At 39.4% G+C, this 17656-nt stretch overlaps 1 protein-coding gene across 1 annotated transcript in view; it reads left to right on the forward strand.

The window, feature by feature from the left end:
- stard13a (StAR-related lipid transfer (START) domain containing 13a) overlaps positions 1 to 17656 on the forward strand; it is an 84892-nt gene that overhangs the window by 16530 nt on the left and 50706 nt on the right. The window contains 2 exon segments of the mRNA XM_034683273.1: positions 1480 to 1659; positions 7919 to 7949. Of these exon segments, the coding sequence (XP_034539164.1) occupies positions 1480 to 1659; positions 7919 to 7949 (211 nt within the window).

Raw genomic sequence — 17656 nt, forward strand, 5'->3', positions numbered from 1 at the left:
AGACCATTTTCTGGATGCAGATGTTAATAGCTGAACACATTTTAAACCTGCATTTGAATCATCTAATACCTTTGTTTTTTTTTCACTACTCTCATATTTCTCATTTTTAGCTGCTCTTAGAAATGAACAATTGGCAAGTCCAGATGTTTCGCCATGGGGGCGTACCAAAATGGTATCACACCTTTTAATGGGAATAGAAATACACAGAACTTTTGGACTTTAAGTTTGAACTTCACTTTGTTTTGGGGACACAGTGTGCTCGAAGTTGTTATCAAACTGTGACCACATAGTTAAAAAATTAGCTACAGTATCATGCCATCTCTATGATGAAAACACTGTGCCGGGTCAGAAAGGGAATTTTCCACACAGACTCTCTTTGTATGTTGGGATGAAGGGAAAATGTGTCTCTTTGTGTCGACATTTGACTACTGGATTCTTGCTTTAGAAAAAAGATGCTGTTTACAGAAATGCATGCCAGTGCTCAATCACTTTCACATTTACACACTCTCACATTTACACACACACACACACGCATCCATGTTATCAGCTCTACGGGAGGAGTGAGCAGGAAGCACTGCGGCGGGTCTTCCCACTGACAAGAGTACAGGAGTTGAGTCATGAGGTCAAGCTAGGATGGATTTTCCAGAGTTGTCACTTCATGGAGATACAGAGAGAGCAGACTGAAGGGGTCAGGGGGGTGGATGGGAAGGGGGGGATTTTTTTGAGATTGAGAGAAGGGCAGACACATCATCAGCAGTATCCTCAAACACTCCCCATCAGTAGTAGCTCCATTTAAAATCACTGAAATGAAATAGAGATACAGAGACCAGCTGAAGAGGCAGCTGACATGAAGACAGACCTGAGGGTAAGAGACAGGAGGAGACATAGATAATAAGAATAAAGGGGCTTTATGTTACATTTTAACAATAGAAAGCTGTAATAGATGTATTAGTATTAAAAAAAGACAATCCATGATTGTACTGGTGGAAGTTTAAACAGCATGGCAGTCGTTACAGTGTTAAAAGATTTAAGAGAGACATTTTCAATCATGGTTAAAACTTATCTCAGAGTTAAAGGTTTGTTTGGCAGTGGAAAGGAGAGGTTAAATCAGAGATCTGTGATGAAAAGTATTAGTCCTAGACTCATTTACAGATCTTCTTATGCAGATGGAGTGGCCCCTGTTGTAAGGGATGCATATGCATTTCTATTTTTGTGTGCTTTTGAGGATCTTTGGCTTAAATTGGACATTTTTACAAGACTGAATCAGTGGGCTGCCTTTCTGTTATCAATCTTTATGCCTCAATCTCAGCTTTTTTTGGACAAGGAGAAGAAGTAATGTTATGGAAAAGGCTGAAAATGTCAAGATCTGTGTTCACCTTTATTCTTTTTCCTTTCCGAGGTCAGGTTGAATATGTTTTTCACTACCGAAGAATGTTTCTGCATCCTGTCTGACTTTCTCTTCTCCCTCCTCCTCCTCAGGGTGCCCAGTCTGCAACCAGGACGACAAGCCGAACGCCAAGTCAGGTCCAGGGAGCTTTTAGAGCCTCAGACAAATCAGAGCCACTGACCAGGCGCCCATCTCGACCTTTGACCCGCAGCAGACCACTGACGCGTTCATCTCTCTCGTCCCCTGCACATCTTCATGCTCGACGGGCCAGGGTGAGCCAGACTCTGCTTCTGTGTCTGCTGTCAGATATTTTCAGGGCTGCAACTCTGAGTTTTATGGCAACAGCTTCTTTAGTTGAACTTTAAATCTCATGGTTTAAAACTACAGAGTGCTATCACACTTTTTGCCAACAGTTAGATAGATAGCTGCAGAAAAAGCATCCCCTGGAGTCTGTCTTGAATCCTCAGTTTAATCACAAATGTGACAAGCCTACAGCCTGACTTCTCTCATGAGAAACCGACTTCAGCCCAGAGTTTATCTGCTAATTATTACATAAGGTTAACACTAACAGGCACATTTCATGTTCTGGGTTGACCTTCAGTTAGATTAGCTAACTGACTCAGTTTAAACCTGCAGACGTCTCTGCTAACAGAGGCTTAATCTAAATTAACTTTTGCAGCTGACTTCTGTGAGCTTTGGCGATAAGTCTGATAGTTATAAGTCGATCAGTGAAGCATCAAAGGAAAGTTTAATCATCCATCAAACTCAATTTGTAACATCTTTTTGAGGAAATCTTCATACTCAGACTGATTTTGTAATGAATTTTTGCACAGTCTGGGGATTTCTGACAGCTGCGTTTTACAGAAAAGAAAACATCCTCCAGACCTTTTCCCTTAAAAACCTTCATTTACCCTCTCCCCTTCTCCTATCACGCCTCCCTCCCTGCCTCCCTCCCTGCCTCCTCTCTCTGGGCCTCGGTCCAGTCTGCATGTCCCCTGCTGTTGTGTAAATAAGGTGAAAGTAAAAGGATGAGGCAGCCCTGCTCCTTCCAGCAGAATGCAAGGTCATCTTTTTTTCTGTGTGTCAGCACTGCAGCAACAACCGAAACAAGCACACATGCAGGACTGCTCCACAGGTACATGTCTGACAGATGAGGGGAGAGAGAGAGAGAGAAATCAATGGTAGAGGTATAGTTGTATAAAGATATATTATTTTTTTCATTTAACAACAATGAACAGATTTTATTATTTTATTTAATAATAATTAGCAAGGTGGAGAAATCTGTTAGTGAGAAAAAAACCCAATAATGATAATTAGAATAATAGAAAATAAATAACTAAGAAGAGAAAAAAAAGAAAATGACAATAATGAATGAAAAAACAAATAATAAAATAAATCAATAAATTGTATTTTAAAAACATTTATAGTAGAAAATAAATAACTAAAGAAGAGAAAAAAGAAAATGACAATAATGAATAAAAAAATATACATTTTAAATAAATTTAAAATACAAAATAAATAGATAAAGAAAAGAAAAAAGAAGATGACAATAATAAATAGAAAACAAAATAAATAACAAAAAAATATATTTTAAATTAATTAAAATAGATTATTTTAAATAAATTCAAAATAGAAAAGAATTAACTAAAGAAAAGAAAAGAAGACAATTGCAATAATGAAAGTATTAAAAAAAGATTAATATTTAAAAAAAAATTTGCAAGGTAAAATTAAGAACAACAAACAAACAAACAGACAAATAAATTAAAGGAACGAACACCACATCTAATAAATTAAATCTACACCCAGAACAACAAAACATGGTCTTCCCTGAATTCAGATACTAAGCCACAAAAAGGGGTGAAGTCCTCAAAGGGTTGAGATGAAGAGAAAAATAATCTGTGGTAAGAAATAAAAGAAGAAACTCAAAATCTGCAACCAGCTTCATTTACAATTAACAGATGTTTGATGAAATTAACATTTTTTCCATGTCAGGAGCTGTTTGCACTTAAAACGTTTGTCTATGACGTCTGAAAGATGAGCGTTATGGATCTGTTAAAATCTTTTTACTAGTTGTTTGACTTTTTATTCTTACAACATTGAGCTGGGCTTGCTATATAGTATACATTTTGTTGTAAATAACAATTTTCAAAACTTAATTAAGCATTAAACCACTCCCACACACACTAAAATGTTGTCATTTAATTGTGAAAAACTGAACTGTATTCAGTGAGTCTGAAAATTCTCCCTTTGCATCTCTGGGACCCAGAGAGGGTATGTCTCTGCAGAGTACAGCATAAAACAGAGTGCGGGTTATCCTCAAGTGTCAGGACTATTAGTTACAAAAGTCTGCCCTTGAGTGTGTGAGTGTGTGTATGTGTGTGTGCGTATATGTAGAGAGCAGCAGGGGCCGTGGGATCAGACTGATGCTGTGGAGTGGGTTTATTTTCCCCTAACCGTGACTGATAAAGTGCAGCTGTCCAAACTAACATGATCACACACACCACACACACACAACCACACACACACACATACAAACATATACATATAAGTGCAGAAATATACTTCTAAGCTCCAAATTTAGACCACACTTTGTATATTTGTACATGAACTGCAGTAATTCAGTCACTTTTGCATAAATTGATGTCATCGTTTCTTTTATCCTCAAACAAGCAGTTTGAGTTACAGAAACTGCAGCCGCCGTGACCTCACCCTCGGGTTCGTTTGCTACCGTTTGAACCCCTAGATTAAGCATCTATGTATTTGCTCTTGAGTTTTTAGAGCCAAACTGACCACACGGTATATGCATGGAGGGTCGATGGGTATTGCTACATATCTGTCAAGTATTTAAGGTCAAGGTGGTTGCAGCTTGTCAATAACAATTAGCCAGACCCTAAGCAAACCCTGCTTTATCAACAGTTTACTCTAAAATCAACATATGCTGTATTCACACATGAACTGGACTCCTTAAAACTCCTGGAAATGTTTCAGGGTGAGCTGTATGTGCGAACCAGTGTTGAAGTCAAGTCATCAAAATTCTGTCTGAGTCATGTCACTCTTTCAATCAATCAATCTTTATTTGTATAGAGCCAAATCACAACAAACGTTATCTGAAGACTCTTTGCAAACAGGGCAGGTCTAGACCATACTCTATGTTCTGTAATTAACAAAGACCCAACATCAAGACAGGATAAGATCCAGTCCCCTCTTACAGACAGGACTCAGTCTGATCTCATCTTAATCCACCATGAGCAGAGCACTTTGCAGCATTTAGCAAGTTACAGCAGCAAACTTCCTTTAACTGGCAGAAACCTCCAGCAGGACCAGACTCATGTTAGACACACATCTGCTGAGACCCTGTTGGGGTTGTAAAGAGGGATATGGGAGACTAAGAGAGAGAGGGAGAGATGATAGTGGTGAGATGGATAGTAGTAGTTGTAGCAGCTGGAGTCTGGCATGTTCACAGCAGCAGGAAGTATACAGCAGAGATACAGAGGAACCTATGAGACAAAGGAGCTCAGGGACTCCAGAAAGGTCTATGGTTAGTAACTTTAAGGGTCATATCCTGCCTTCTGAGACAACATAAGCAACTATAATGCTGTACTAAAGAAGACTTGAAACTAGGTTTGAACAACCAAGGGAGTCGCCCCCTGGACATTAGTCAGAAGAGAGGTTCAAGACACTTTGGCATTGGCTTCATATTTGAAACTAAGCAGCTACTTGCATTATTTTTCAGTGTATATGAGTGACATAAAGATAATTGAGGTTCAACTTTTATAATAACTAAATAAATAAATGGATATAAATAATATAAATATAAATATGAATAATATATATATATATAAATATAAATATGTATAATATATATAAATAAATAAATAACTAATAATAATCTTTTTATTGTGGCACTTTTAAAAACAGGGTTACAAAGGGCTTTACAAATAAGAAAGAGAAAGGAAGACAATGACCAAAAGTTTAAGAAAAAACTGCAGGGAGGTGACAGCAAAAAGAAGTGACAGAGATATAAAGGAAGATAAAGAGGTTATGACTCCCAACAAGAAATAGAAGGAAATAAAACAATGTTGGACGAATAAAAACAAGAAAAGATGACAGATTAAAAACAGTCAAAAGATCTGAAATACAGCTTCCAGCTGAAACTCATAGCAAAGGTGAAGGCATATCTCCCTCCTAAGGATCTAGAGCAGGGGTGTCAAACATGTGGCCCGCGGGCCAAAACCGGCCTGCCAGAGGTTCCAATCCGGCCCACCAGAGGTTCCAATCCGGACCACGGAACATCTTTGCAAAGTGAAAAATTTACAGAGAAGACATTAACTACAATATTTCAATAAAAGTAACTACTATTTCTAATTTGTCCTCTGGGGGTCACATACAATCATAGTGCTGACAGAGCACACCTGAACAGAACTTTTTTTTCTCAAAGTGAGAAAGTAGATTACTTTCTGTTTGCATAATCCGCTTAGAGCACTATAAGATGATCCACTAACTACTCACACTAGCACTACACCCCTGCATACAACACTGTCCAGCAAGCAAACTGTTCCTGCTGGAGCTGGGGGGTCCACAATAGTCAACTTTACCTTGTGTCAGGTGAATGGGAAACCTGTGTATTTGGTGTGTTCGCAGCAGGTTTCAGTGCTTAAAGAGTAAAATATTCAGCCCAAAAAATACAACAGCTGTTTTTGTAAAAAGATAGTTAATTAAATGTGAACATTTATAGAATGTACTTGTACTTTTTTGCACTAAAACAAAGGGAAACATTTAGAGTTGTCGTTATTTATAGGTTATTATGTTATGATTTTACTGGTGCGGCCCACTTAAGATCAACTCGGGCTGTAGTTGGCCCCTGAACTGAAATGAGTTTGACACCCCTGATCTAGAGAGAGTTGTACATGCCTTTATTACGGCTAGGCTTGATTATTGTAATTCTTTGTATGTCGGCTTAGACATGGCGTCTATTCAGCGCCTGCAGCTTGTACAAAATGCTGCTGCTCGCCTCCTGACTGGCAGGAAAAAGAGGGAGCACATCACACCTGTGCTGCATGCTCTCCACTGGCTCCCAGTCCGTCACAGGATTGATTTTAAAGTTGCACTTTTAACGTACAAGGCCCTAAATGGATTGGCACCATTCTACATGGCTGATCTTCTCCATGTTCACAACCCAACCCGAGCACTGAGGTCAACAAACCAGCTGCTCCTGGATGTGCCTAAAAGTCGCCTTAAAACCCGGGGAGACCGAGCCTTTGCAGCAGCGGCCCCCAAGCTCTGGAATGGCTTGCCACTCCAATTAAGATCAGCCCCAACTGTTGGGTTTTAAATCTTTGATGAAGACCCATCTCTTCTCTTTGGCCTTCTCCTCGTGAAGAGGACATTAATATATATGTTGATATGTTGTTGTTTATTGTTGCCTTCATGTCATTTTTACTTTTTACCTTGTAAAGCACTTTGGCCAACACTGGTTGTTTTTAAATGTGCTATATAAATAAAGCTGACTTGACTTGACAAAATGCTAATATCCTGCCAATGATCCTGCCAGAAAAAGAATAAAAACATCACTCAAGGGACATCTCCTGTCAAAGCACATCAATAAAAATGTGTTTAAAAAGAAACTCAAACTATTTAAAACAAAAGCTGTCAGGTGGGATGATGCTGTGCTTTTTCAGTATGTTACGGTAAATGATATCAACATTGAGGAAATCCCAGCTGAGGTTTCCTGTAAACTGCACTTGAGCCACTCTGGGAATAAATCTGAGCTCTTGAAGACCTTTGGTATGGATGAGGGGTTTTCCTTGAATTCATGATAAAGTGTCTGTGATAAGATAATACTCCTGACAGTGATTGGGAAATGAATGTGAGCTATTAATGTCCTCCGTCCTGTTGATTGTGGGATTTTTTAGGGAGTGTATGCGTGTTTATCTTACTCCTCATGATCAGAGTGTCAGCTTTCATTTCCTGTATTTAGTATTTTCCTGCCACTGTTTCTTTTTCCACATCGGGTACTGTCCTCTTTGTTGATCATCTTCCCTGTCATTTCCTATTTTCTCCTTCTCCTCTGTCTGAATCAGCCCGCAGACTCTCATGAGAACACAGAGACACAAACACACACACACACATCAACATCCTCTCCAATTTCCTCTGATTTCATTGCATCATTTATTTTGGTTTGGCTTTCTTTTGATGACGAGGATTCAGCCTCATTCATGAAGCGGATGTCACCCCTTTCAGCAACACATGAAACACTATTTTTTTTTATCTCTAATAAGCCTCTAGTGGGTCTTAATACAAGTTATCTGTTAGTTTTCAGAGGCTCTTTTATAATCTGTCAGCCTTTTCCCAGCTGATTCTGTTGCAGGAGAATGTATCAGGGAAACTGAGTCATCCCCTTCGGCTGATTCTGGGTTTACATTCCTGAAAGCTTCAAAGTGTTCATTTGAATCCTCTTAAGTGTTTGTATGTTTTCTTGATTTTATTTGGCATTCATTGTGTATTTTCATCTTTTTTTTTTTTCCATGTCAGGCCTCTGCAAGAATGACCGGTGGCTCAGCAGGTAAGATAAGAGAGAGTGAATGTGTGAACGAGTGTGTGTGTTTGTGGTGTGTGCATTTAGTATCAGCATACAGTGTGCTTATTTGCATTCCCGCTTTGGGATAAAACTGGACTTCTGGGAATGTGTCCCACGGGATTCCCGGGCAGTATGTCAAACCTCAACCACCCAGAAGTGGAGATATACTGTGTCTACTATAACACGCACCACACACACACACACACACACACACACACACACACACACACACACACACACACACACACACACACACACACACACACACACACACACACTGCCTGTACACACACAGATCAGAAGCACATTCAGGTGCACAAACAAAGATTAAAAAACACAAACATTTTGTGCTGGGAAGCTTTGGTTTAGACATATTTTTCGCTCTCTTAACCCTCCTGTTATGTTGCGGGTCAAATTGACCCTTTTTAAAGTTCAAAAATAGAAAATGTTAAAAGGTATTTTTTCTGTATGAAACGTCTTTGTTCGGCTTAATAGGTGAAATCAACATACAAAATTAAAATGAGCTCAAGGATTTCATGTCTTTTGTAAAACTTGAGAAAATAAGATACTCACTAGGAGGCAACTCTGGAAAGTTTTACGATAGGTGGCAATCCAATCCCCCACCCCCCACCTCCCCCACGTCTGTCTGTTTGTCTCCTTCTTACCTTGTTCTATTTATTTTTGTTTATTAATTAATTCTATTATATTTAGTCTTATTGATATATTACCATTATAACTGTTGTTAACATTATTACTATAAATTGATATTGTTTAGGAGATATGTCATGTTTTGTTTTCTTTTATCTTTCTCTATGCTCACTGAAAAATTGAAAAAACAGGAAATTATGGCTTATTGTATTATTATTATTGTTCTTCAATACTTGGGATGCACTGTATTCCGTTGTAAAAGTCACTCACTATACATCTCTTTTCTTTTGTGACTTCAGGTGTTGATCTATCATTGTTAACCTGCCATATTTCTCAATAAAAGTATTTATAAAATTATTATACAAGAAAAACTTAAAATGGTATTCTACCAAGGTATGTAAACTTATGAGGACAACTGTATATATTGCCTAAAATGTGAAATTAACCATTTTAAGTTTTTCTTGTATAATAATTTTATAAATACTTTTATTGAGAAATATGGCAGGTTAACAATGATAGATCAACACCGGAAGTCACAAAAGAAAAGAGATGTATAGTGAGTGACTTTTACAACGGAATACAGTGCATCCCAAGTATTGAAGAACAATAATAATAATACAATAAGCCATAATTTCCTGTTTTTTTTTTCAATTTTTTCAGTGAGCATAGAGAAAGATAAAAGAAAACAAAACATGACATATCTCCTAAACAATATCAATTTATAGTAATAATGTTAACAACAGTTATAATGGTAATATATCAATAAGACTAAATATAATCAAATTAATTCATCAACAAAAATAAATACAACAAGGTAAGAAGGAGACAAACAGACAGACGTGGGGGAGGTGGGGGGTGGGGGATTGGATTGCCACCTATCTTAAAACTTTCCAGAGTTGCCTCTTAGTGAGTATCTTATTTTCTCAAGTTGTAGAAAAGACATGACATCCTTGAGCTCATTTTAATTTTATATGTTGATTTCACCTATTAAGCCGAACAAAGACGTTTCATACAGAAAAAATACTTTTAACATTTTTTATTTTTGAACTTTAAAAAGGGTCAATTTGACCCGCAACATAACAGGAGGGTTAAGAGAGTGAAAAATATGTCTAAACCAAAGCTTCCCAGCACAAAATGTTTGTGTTTTTTAATCTTTGTTTGTGCACCTGAATGTGCTTCTGATCTGTGTGTGTACAGGCAGTGTGTGTGTGTGTGTGTGTGTGTGTGGTGTGTGTGTTATAGTAGACACAGTATATCTCCACTTCTGGGTGGTTGAGGTTTGACATACTGCCCGGGAATCCCGTGGGACACATTCCCAGAAGTCCCAGAAAAATTGTTAATTTCACATTTTAGGCAATATATACAGTTGTCCTCATAAGTTTACATACCTTGGTAGAATTTGTGATTTTTTTTTTCATTTTTCAGAGAATATGAATGATAAGAGAAAAACTTTTTTTTCACTCATGGTTACAGGTTGGGTGAAGCAAAAATTTTTATCAAACAACTGTGTTTACTCTTTTTATATCATAAAGACAACAGAAACTATCCAAGAAACCATACATTCTGCCAGGGTATGTAAACTTATGAGCACAACTGTATCTTCCAAACCAGCTAAAAACAGCATAAAAATCTGGGCAGCATGTGACAGAAGAGGTGTCAACATCACTTCATTAAAAAAATAAAAATAAATAAAAATTCAAAATTCAAAATAAAACAAAATCCATGTCATGTAAAACTATTGTATTCATATTTAGGGATTTCCAATGTACATTTAAAAAAGTTTTAACATGAATTTTAATGAAAAACGAGTGAGTTATCCTCATTGAACCATGATCTGTGAGAGTTAAAGAACTCCATTACACCATATATTGATTTAAATGGTTAGTAATGGAGTTAATAATGAGATTAAAAAGAATATTATTTGGATTTTTTGGGTTCTGACACTTTTGGATGATCAAATATGCCCTTGGTCAAATTGACCCAGTAACATTATTGCTGTTCCTGAGAAACAAACATAACAGGAGGGTTAAGCATCAAAGCAACGTAGAGAGCGGTGTGTTTGAATATTTCTGTGTTGAAAAGAATATTTACAACTTTTTCCCCGTCAATGTTTCATTTTCTGCTCTCTCACCTCTTGGAATCAGCTTCCCAGTTTTACAAGAGTCTGAGGAAATGATTAATGAGTCCAACTCTGACCCTCTGTCCATATCTCTTATCCTCTGAGTGTGTCCCTTTTGATTGACATGCACAGGCGCGATGGCGACTGTAGGGAAGTGAAACCTGGAGATATGTCTCACATTTTGGATTGTTTATTTTTGTGTGTTTCCTCTGTACGTGTGTGTGTGCGAGCTCATGCGCCCCTAGTGCTCGCGTGCGCGTGCGTCTTAACAGTCGAGGTGTCTCCAGCATCAGCAGGGGTCACATTTCTGTCATGATAGTCTTTCCAGGAGAGGTGCATTGTGGGTAATGAGGCCCCAGAGGCTGCAGAGGGGTCAGAGGTGATGGCGTCAGTGGCACACGGCGAGGGTGAGACTTTTTTTGTGTGTGTTTGTTTGTAAGAGAGACAGAAACATTTCATAGAAACATGGCGGCGTTGAGAGAGGAGTGTAGATTAGTGTCATTGTTCGAGGTTTGGTGCCTCAGGTTTGTTTTCTCACTTGAGGGTTGTTTATTTTTCTCCTCTGATATGAGGAAACACTCTGGCTCTTTGACAGAAATCCTGTCTAATCAATCAGTGCATGTCGGCCTGTGTGGGCTCTGTCTCAGCTGCAGAGGGACAGGATATGATACGCACATATCTCTGCCCACATAGCTGACATTCACGCTGCGCTCGCACAGATAAACAGGGAATTCCTCTCAGGAGTTTCAAGAAGAACTACGTTTGTTCTCTGCCGGGGGTCTCCTTATCACCTCCAGGTTTTTGTTACTCTCCTGAGCGTGCATCTTTGATGTTTGTTCTCGATTGTCCACGTTCCTCTGTCTCCATAAGAGGCGACACATGATGCCGTGATGTATGTGCTTTAAATCAAATCTGCTCTCATGCCCCTGACAGAAATATTTTAATCTCTGCAGAGATGAAAGGATTTATTTACAATACATTTGATTTCTGGATTATTAATATGGAGTACATAGGAGTTCTTTCTGTGGATGCTTGAGTGCTTCACTTGATCTCAAGTTGGTTTGTAATGATCTTGTAATCTTTGAGGTCACCTCCATTATGCTGACAGGAACTTGTTGTCCTACACATGCACACAAACTCATTTTACTGCATATTAACCAGCTTTTAAACTTGGATTAAGGATTATGACAAATTTGTTTGCAAGCATGTGAGGTCATTGTCTTTTATTAGAGCTGGGAAATAGTGTCCTTATCACAAAAGGTCCATCTCCGCTTATATTCAGTCAGGATAGCTGGATTTCATTTTCATGCAATGACAGCAGTGTATGGAGAATGTTTTGACTCTCCTTGCTATGAGAAAGGGAACACAATTGGTCAACTTAGAAGTGGTATTATGTTGATGTGTTTCAACTCATAATTTCAGTACCAGCACATCTAAAATAATCCAGACAATCCTTAATCAGAACATCCCTAGTTCTAGTGATACATGTTTTTGTAACTCATCTGTTTTGATTGCATTAAGGCTAAAGGTTAAGCATTATGCAGCATAGTTAGGGGTGTGGTTGGTTAAATTAACAGGTGGGTAGATTGTTTGCCAGATGGCTAGGCTGGTCAGAAGTTAGAGTCAGAATTTCCAATACCATCAGTGGGCTTCATAACACCTTTTCAGAAACCAATGGGTGATGTCACTGAGACCACGCCCATTTTCATACAGTCTTTGTTTTCACTGAGAAGTGCAGTTTGAGATAATCTGGATTTAACACGAAGGGAAAAGCTGCCCTTGGTAGTAGCAACTTGCAGACACACCTTGTCTCTTAGGTTCCTCTGTATCTCTGCTGTGGACGTGCTGGACTCCGGCGGCAACAGCTACTACTACTACTATCCGTTTCATCACTATCATCTCTCTGCCTCTATCTTAATCTCCTCTTTCCAACTGCAACTCGGTCGAGCAGATGTGTGTCTAACATGAGTCTGGTCCTGCTGGAGGTTTCTGCCTGTTAAAGGAAGTTTGTCCTTGCCGCTGTGACTTGCTAAATGCTGCAAAGTGCTCTGCTCATGGTGGATTAAGATGAGATCAGACTGAGTCCTGTCTGTAAGATGGGACTGGATCTTATCCTGTCTTGATGTTGGGTCTTTGTTAATAAAATAACATAGAGTACGGTCTAGACCTGCTCTGTTTGGAAAGAGTCTTCAGGTAACATTTGTTGGGATTTGGCACTGTATAAGAAAAGATTGATTGATTGATGGACACAAATGAAAGACTGTCAGGAATTTGATGTGACTCATGACTAGTTGGTCTTTACTAGGGACCCCAAAGCCGAGGACAGACTTTGTCTTGCCAAACAAGGAGTGTGGCTCAACGATAAAATAAAATGATGAATAGTTTTCCAAACTCTTGATGCACAGGTTACCCTCCACATAAGTTATAATCACCTGCATTTACATGCAATCTTTTCATTATCGTGAGCTTGAGTCCAGCATCTGAACATGATTTTATTCCAGCTGTTCCCTCCAGCTCCACATGCTCTCAGAGAGGCTGGATGTGTAACACTACCACTGCGCTGGTAAAAAATAACCTCCCAAAGATATTTCAGCAGAGAGCTGCTATTTCAGAGTAGTTGCTGATAAGCTACAAATGACCTTGGCCTGAACCACTGACACACATTCGCTTTCCTTTCACTGCCTTCAGGGATTATAAAAAAACATATAATCCTTCAGAGTTTTAACATTATTGGAAAGCACTCGGGGAGGCTGTTGGTAATCTCGACCTATGGCCCGTGGATCCTTTTAGTTTGTCCTTTGCATGTCTGTAAGTGATTTCAATAAGTCTGACTGGAGGGATCAGCTGATCTATGGCTCCTGCAGACTCCTGACACATTTTCACCAGAGGGAGTGTCAAGCTGATGTTTAACCTAAATGTTTTTGTCTCATTCCAGTTATTAACTTGCGTGAAAGTGTTGAAAGTGTCAGAGGGTTCAGTGTGTCTGTGTGGATATGCATGGGTATGACCATTTACTACTGCCACTATGTGTTGTGCATAATGTACCTCACACAGAAAAGCAGTTGGCTCAGCAATTAACTCCCAATAAACCCTGATTACTTAATGATGGCGTCTTGTTGTGGTGTTAACGTGTGTGCACATGTGTGTGAGGAGCTGTGATGTGCAGACCTACCCGAGTGCATGCAGTTAAGGTTTGTGATGCAAGGAGGTCCCTTATTAACCCAGTGCTTCGTATGTATGCCTGTGTGTGTGTGTGTGTGTGTGTGTGCGTGTGTGTGTGTGCATGTGTGTTAAATATTGCAGTAGTGTGCAGGAATGCTTTAACAAGACTGGAAGTGGATTTGGCCACAGTCCAAGTCTCTCTTTCAGTTCACCTCTCTTTCTTCATTCTTCCTCTGTATTTCTGCACTCTGCTGTCTTGTCTTACTGAACCCATCCCTGTTCATTGTAACATAACTAACATTTTAATGTCAACTTTCAACATGCATTAACGACTCAGGTTCCCAATTTGGAAACAAAATGCTGAGATTTTTTCATCTTAAATTTTTTTTAGAAAAATGCTTTAAGATTAAGGCAGGCAGAAAAAAAAATGAAAACAAGCATTTCATTTGCTTGTTCCGACTACTGAAGAAAATCAGTAGTCAGAAAATTGAAGACTCACAGACCAGGGCAAAATGTTACTTTCCTCCAAAGTACTTCCACCATTTCCGGTTGTAGTTTTCTGAGATAAGCCCATACCCAGCGCCTCAAAGTTTGCCTTCAGGGATTTCTGCAAGGAGGCACTTTGACCACAAAGTTACACAACTCAAGTTTTACCCAGAATCCAACTGTCCACGTTGACCGTTACATATTGCTTGAACCATAGTCTGCATTGACAGGTTTTAATTAAATATGTAGAATCTGTATTTCCAGCATGAGAAGTCCTCTGGTTTCTGTTCGTAGTACATTTGTGGTCAGAGTAGTATTGACCAATCACGTTCAGCGGGCTTTTATTGTATGCAGAAAGAACTGTCTGTTCTCTGAGAGCAAAAGCAGGTGGGGCAAAACACCATTTTAAGATATCACGTAATCTGACAACAGTTATTAAACTGATTTCTTCATGCAAGGGCTGATAAAGACACATACAGTATCTGCTTTACACTGTGTTGCAAAAGCCCATCTGCGGTCAGATTTCCTGATTACCTGGAATGCATCAACAATGATCGATCCGACATCTGTTCAACACACAAACATTTTGAAAGTAGTTTTCTTCTCCTCTGTAAGACAACAAACAACAACAAAGTTTGCATTTTTATTCTTTAGAAAGTAAAAACAGTGCATCATTACGTTATTTTGGCAATTTAAGACACATTAATTGGAGCTAAATCACAAGAAAATATCTTTCTTTTTTTTGGTTTGTACCACTGCAGTAAGCTAGAGTGAAGCGACCTATTGGTGCTTAAAAAATCTGAACCGGCACAACCCCAGGGGATATAATGGACCAAGAAATTAAAGTGTTTACGTTGCAGACTAAACACCGTAAAGGAAAAGGAAGTCTTGTCTAGAATTGGATTCAGTAACTGCTGCACTGGAATTACTGGAGTTATACATCACATCACAACCATGATCTGAGACCTCAGAGAGGTTCTTATGAGCTACCAAAGTAAATTAGACCTTTATGTAGTGTTTGTGTTTTATTTTCAGTGACTACATTTGTTTGTGCACTTGTGTTTGCTTGTGTTTGGTTTGTCGGGTTATGTGGCACATATATGGATGCATATTTGTGTATCATCTGTGCATGTTTGTGTGTTTGTGTGTTTGTGTGTGGTCCTGATTCCCTACAAAAGCATAAAAAAATGCCAGAGGAAGGAAGTCAGTCCTTGAGGTTTTTCCTGGCAGAGTGCTTATTTTAACAACTCAAAACTTCACAATATGTGTATCACTCCTAAGTGCCTTTAAACTGAGACTCTCAGTGACATGGCCTCTTATCAGCATGTGATCTGCACTCCTCTGACCTGTGGAGTTTCCTCTGTGTCCATTAGCTATTGTTTCCCCCTCCCTAGTCCTGCCCCAGGTCCTGCTCGCTCTATACCTCAGTCTGCACCCGTAGACCTCCACGCTCAACTTTCAAACCCCTGAGTCTGTCTCAAAATACGACGTCTACCCCTCCCCACTTAGTTCCAGGCTCTAAACCTCAGACTGAGTCTGCTTCCCATATATCAGCCCTGTTTTCTCTTATTTCCCATCTGTATCATCTCTCCTCTTAGGTCCCCTTTGGTCCTCAGGCTGAGACCTTTGCTTTGTTTCCCCCTCCACAGGCTGACTGCAGTGATAGCCATCTCCTGCTCTAGGTGATCCAGTCTGCACAATGAGAGGTAGACGATGTCGACAGACTTTATCTTAACCTGTTGTAACAGGGAAGTTGTTGTTGTTACTGGAGAGAGTGTGGAGAATAGAGACACTGAATTAGCTCCTGACCCACTTTTCCTCGCGGCCCATTTTTCTGAAGGAACTGACCGGAGCAGCCTTCCTCGACGGCTGGCACAGAAATATTGACAGAGTCATGATGATACTGTTGATTTAAGCACATGTGGACAGATCATGTTCGGTCTTTTTATGATGACACGTGATAAGCTTTGGGTCCTGAAATAATAAAAAATAGGTATTTTTCTTAATTCAAGGGAAGCCTGCTGATCAAACTCAAGTATCAGGCAGGACAATCTGGCTTATTTCCACTTTTCAACACACTGGAACCAAAAAAAAAAAACAAATATCCAAAAGGTTCTAACATTTGCAACACATATTACACCTTGATGTTTTAAATGAGTTGATTTAGTTTGAATAATCTCTCTTCTGAACTCTGGTATCACCCTCGCCTGCTCTTCCTCTGCTTTGCTTCTGCAAGACAAACATCAATCACACCATCCCTCAGATGCATCAGGGTCAGAGGTCAAGCCAGCAATATCACCATAAAATAATAAAAAACAATCGTATATTTAAAATGTCGATGTTAAAACATAAAAAATGATAAAAACAACATTTTTTGTGTTGTCAGATGTTGTGTTATTTTTAGGGCCATTTTGCCGTAATTGGATCAGACAGAAGAAGAGACGGGAAGTATGGGAAGTAGAGCTGATCGGCGTGTATTCTAGCTCATGCAGCAAGGCAAGGCAAGGCAAGGCAAGGCAAGGCAAGGCAAGGCAAGGCAAGGCAAGGCAAGGCAAGGCAAGGCAAGGCAAGGCAAGGCAAGGCAAGGCAAGGCAAGGCAAGGCAAGGCAAGGCAAGGCAAGGCAAGGCAAGGCAAGGCAAGGCAAGGCAAGGCAAGGCAAGGCAAGGCAAGGCAAGGCAAGGCAAGGCAAGGCAAGGCAAGGCAAGGCAAGGCAAGGCAAGGCAAGGCAAGGCAAGGCAAGGCAAGGCAAGGCAAGGCAAGGCAAGGCAAGGCAAGGCAAGGCAAGGCAAGGCAAGGCAAGGCAAGTTTATTTATAAAGCACCATTCATGCATAGAGCCATTCAAAGTGCTTTACAGAGTTAAAAACAAAAAACAGAACAGTAACAATCAACAAAAACATACAGCAAACACTTCAAACATTACAATTTTATATGTGGACAGTTATGTTTGACCTACTCTCTCTCTCTCTCTGTACTTATGTAACTTAACGTACATAGTACAGAGTGTTGGGTCTTGTTATTTATTTAAACTAGGAGGGATAATCTCAGAACTTCTTCCCAAGGATTAAGACTCACACCTTGAATCTTTTCTGTGTCGAGTCGCAGCCTGAAGCTGGCTCAGACCTGTATGCCAGACATTTAATTGTAGATCCATTATCAGGTTCATTCCATAACGCCATACATTGTCAGAAAATACCCAATTTAAAATATGGCAGCGGAAGAACACATGTCTGCGATGTGCGTCCGAAAATAGTGCCAAACAAAGGGGATTTCTGAC

This window comes from Notolabrus celidotus, chromosome 5 (assembly GCF_009762535.1).
Source record: "Notolabrus celidotus isolate fNotCel1 chromosome 5, fNotCel1.pri, whole genome shotgun sequence".
Lineage (NCBI taxonomy): Eukaryota > Metazoa > Chordata > Actinopteri > Labriformes > Labridae > Notolabrus > Notolabrus celidotus.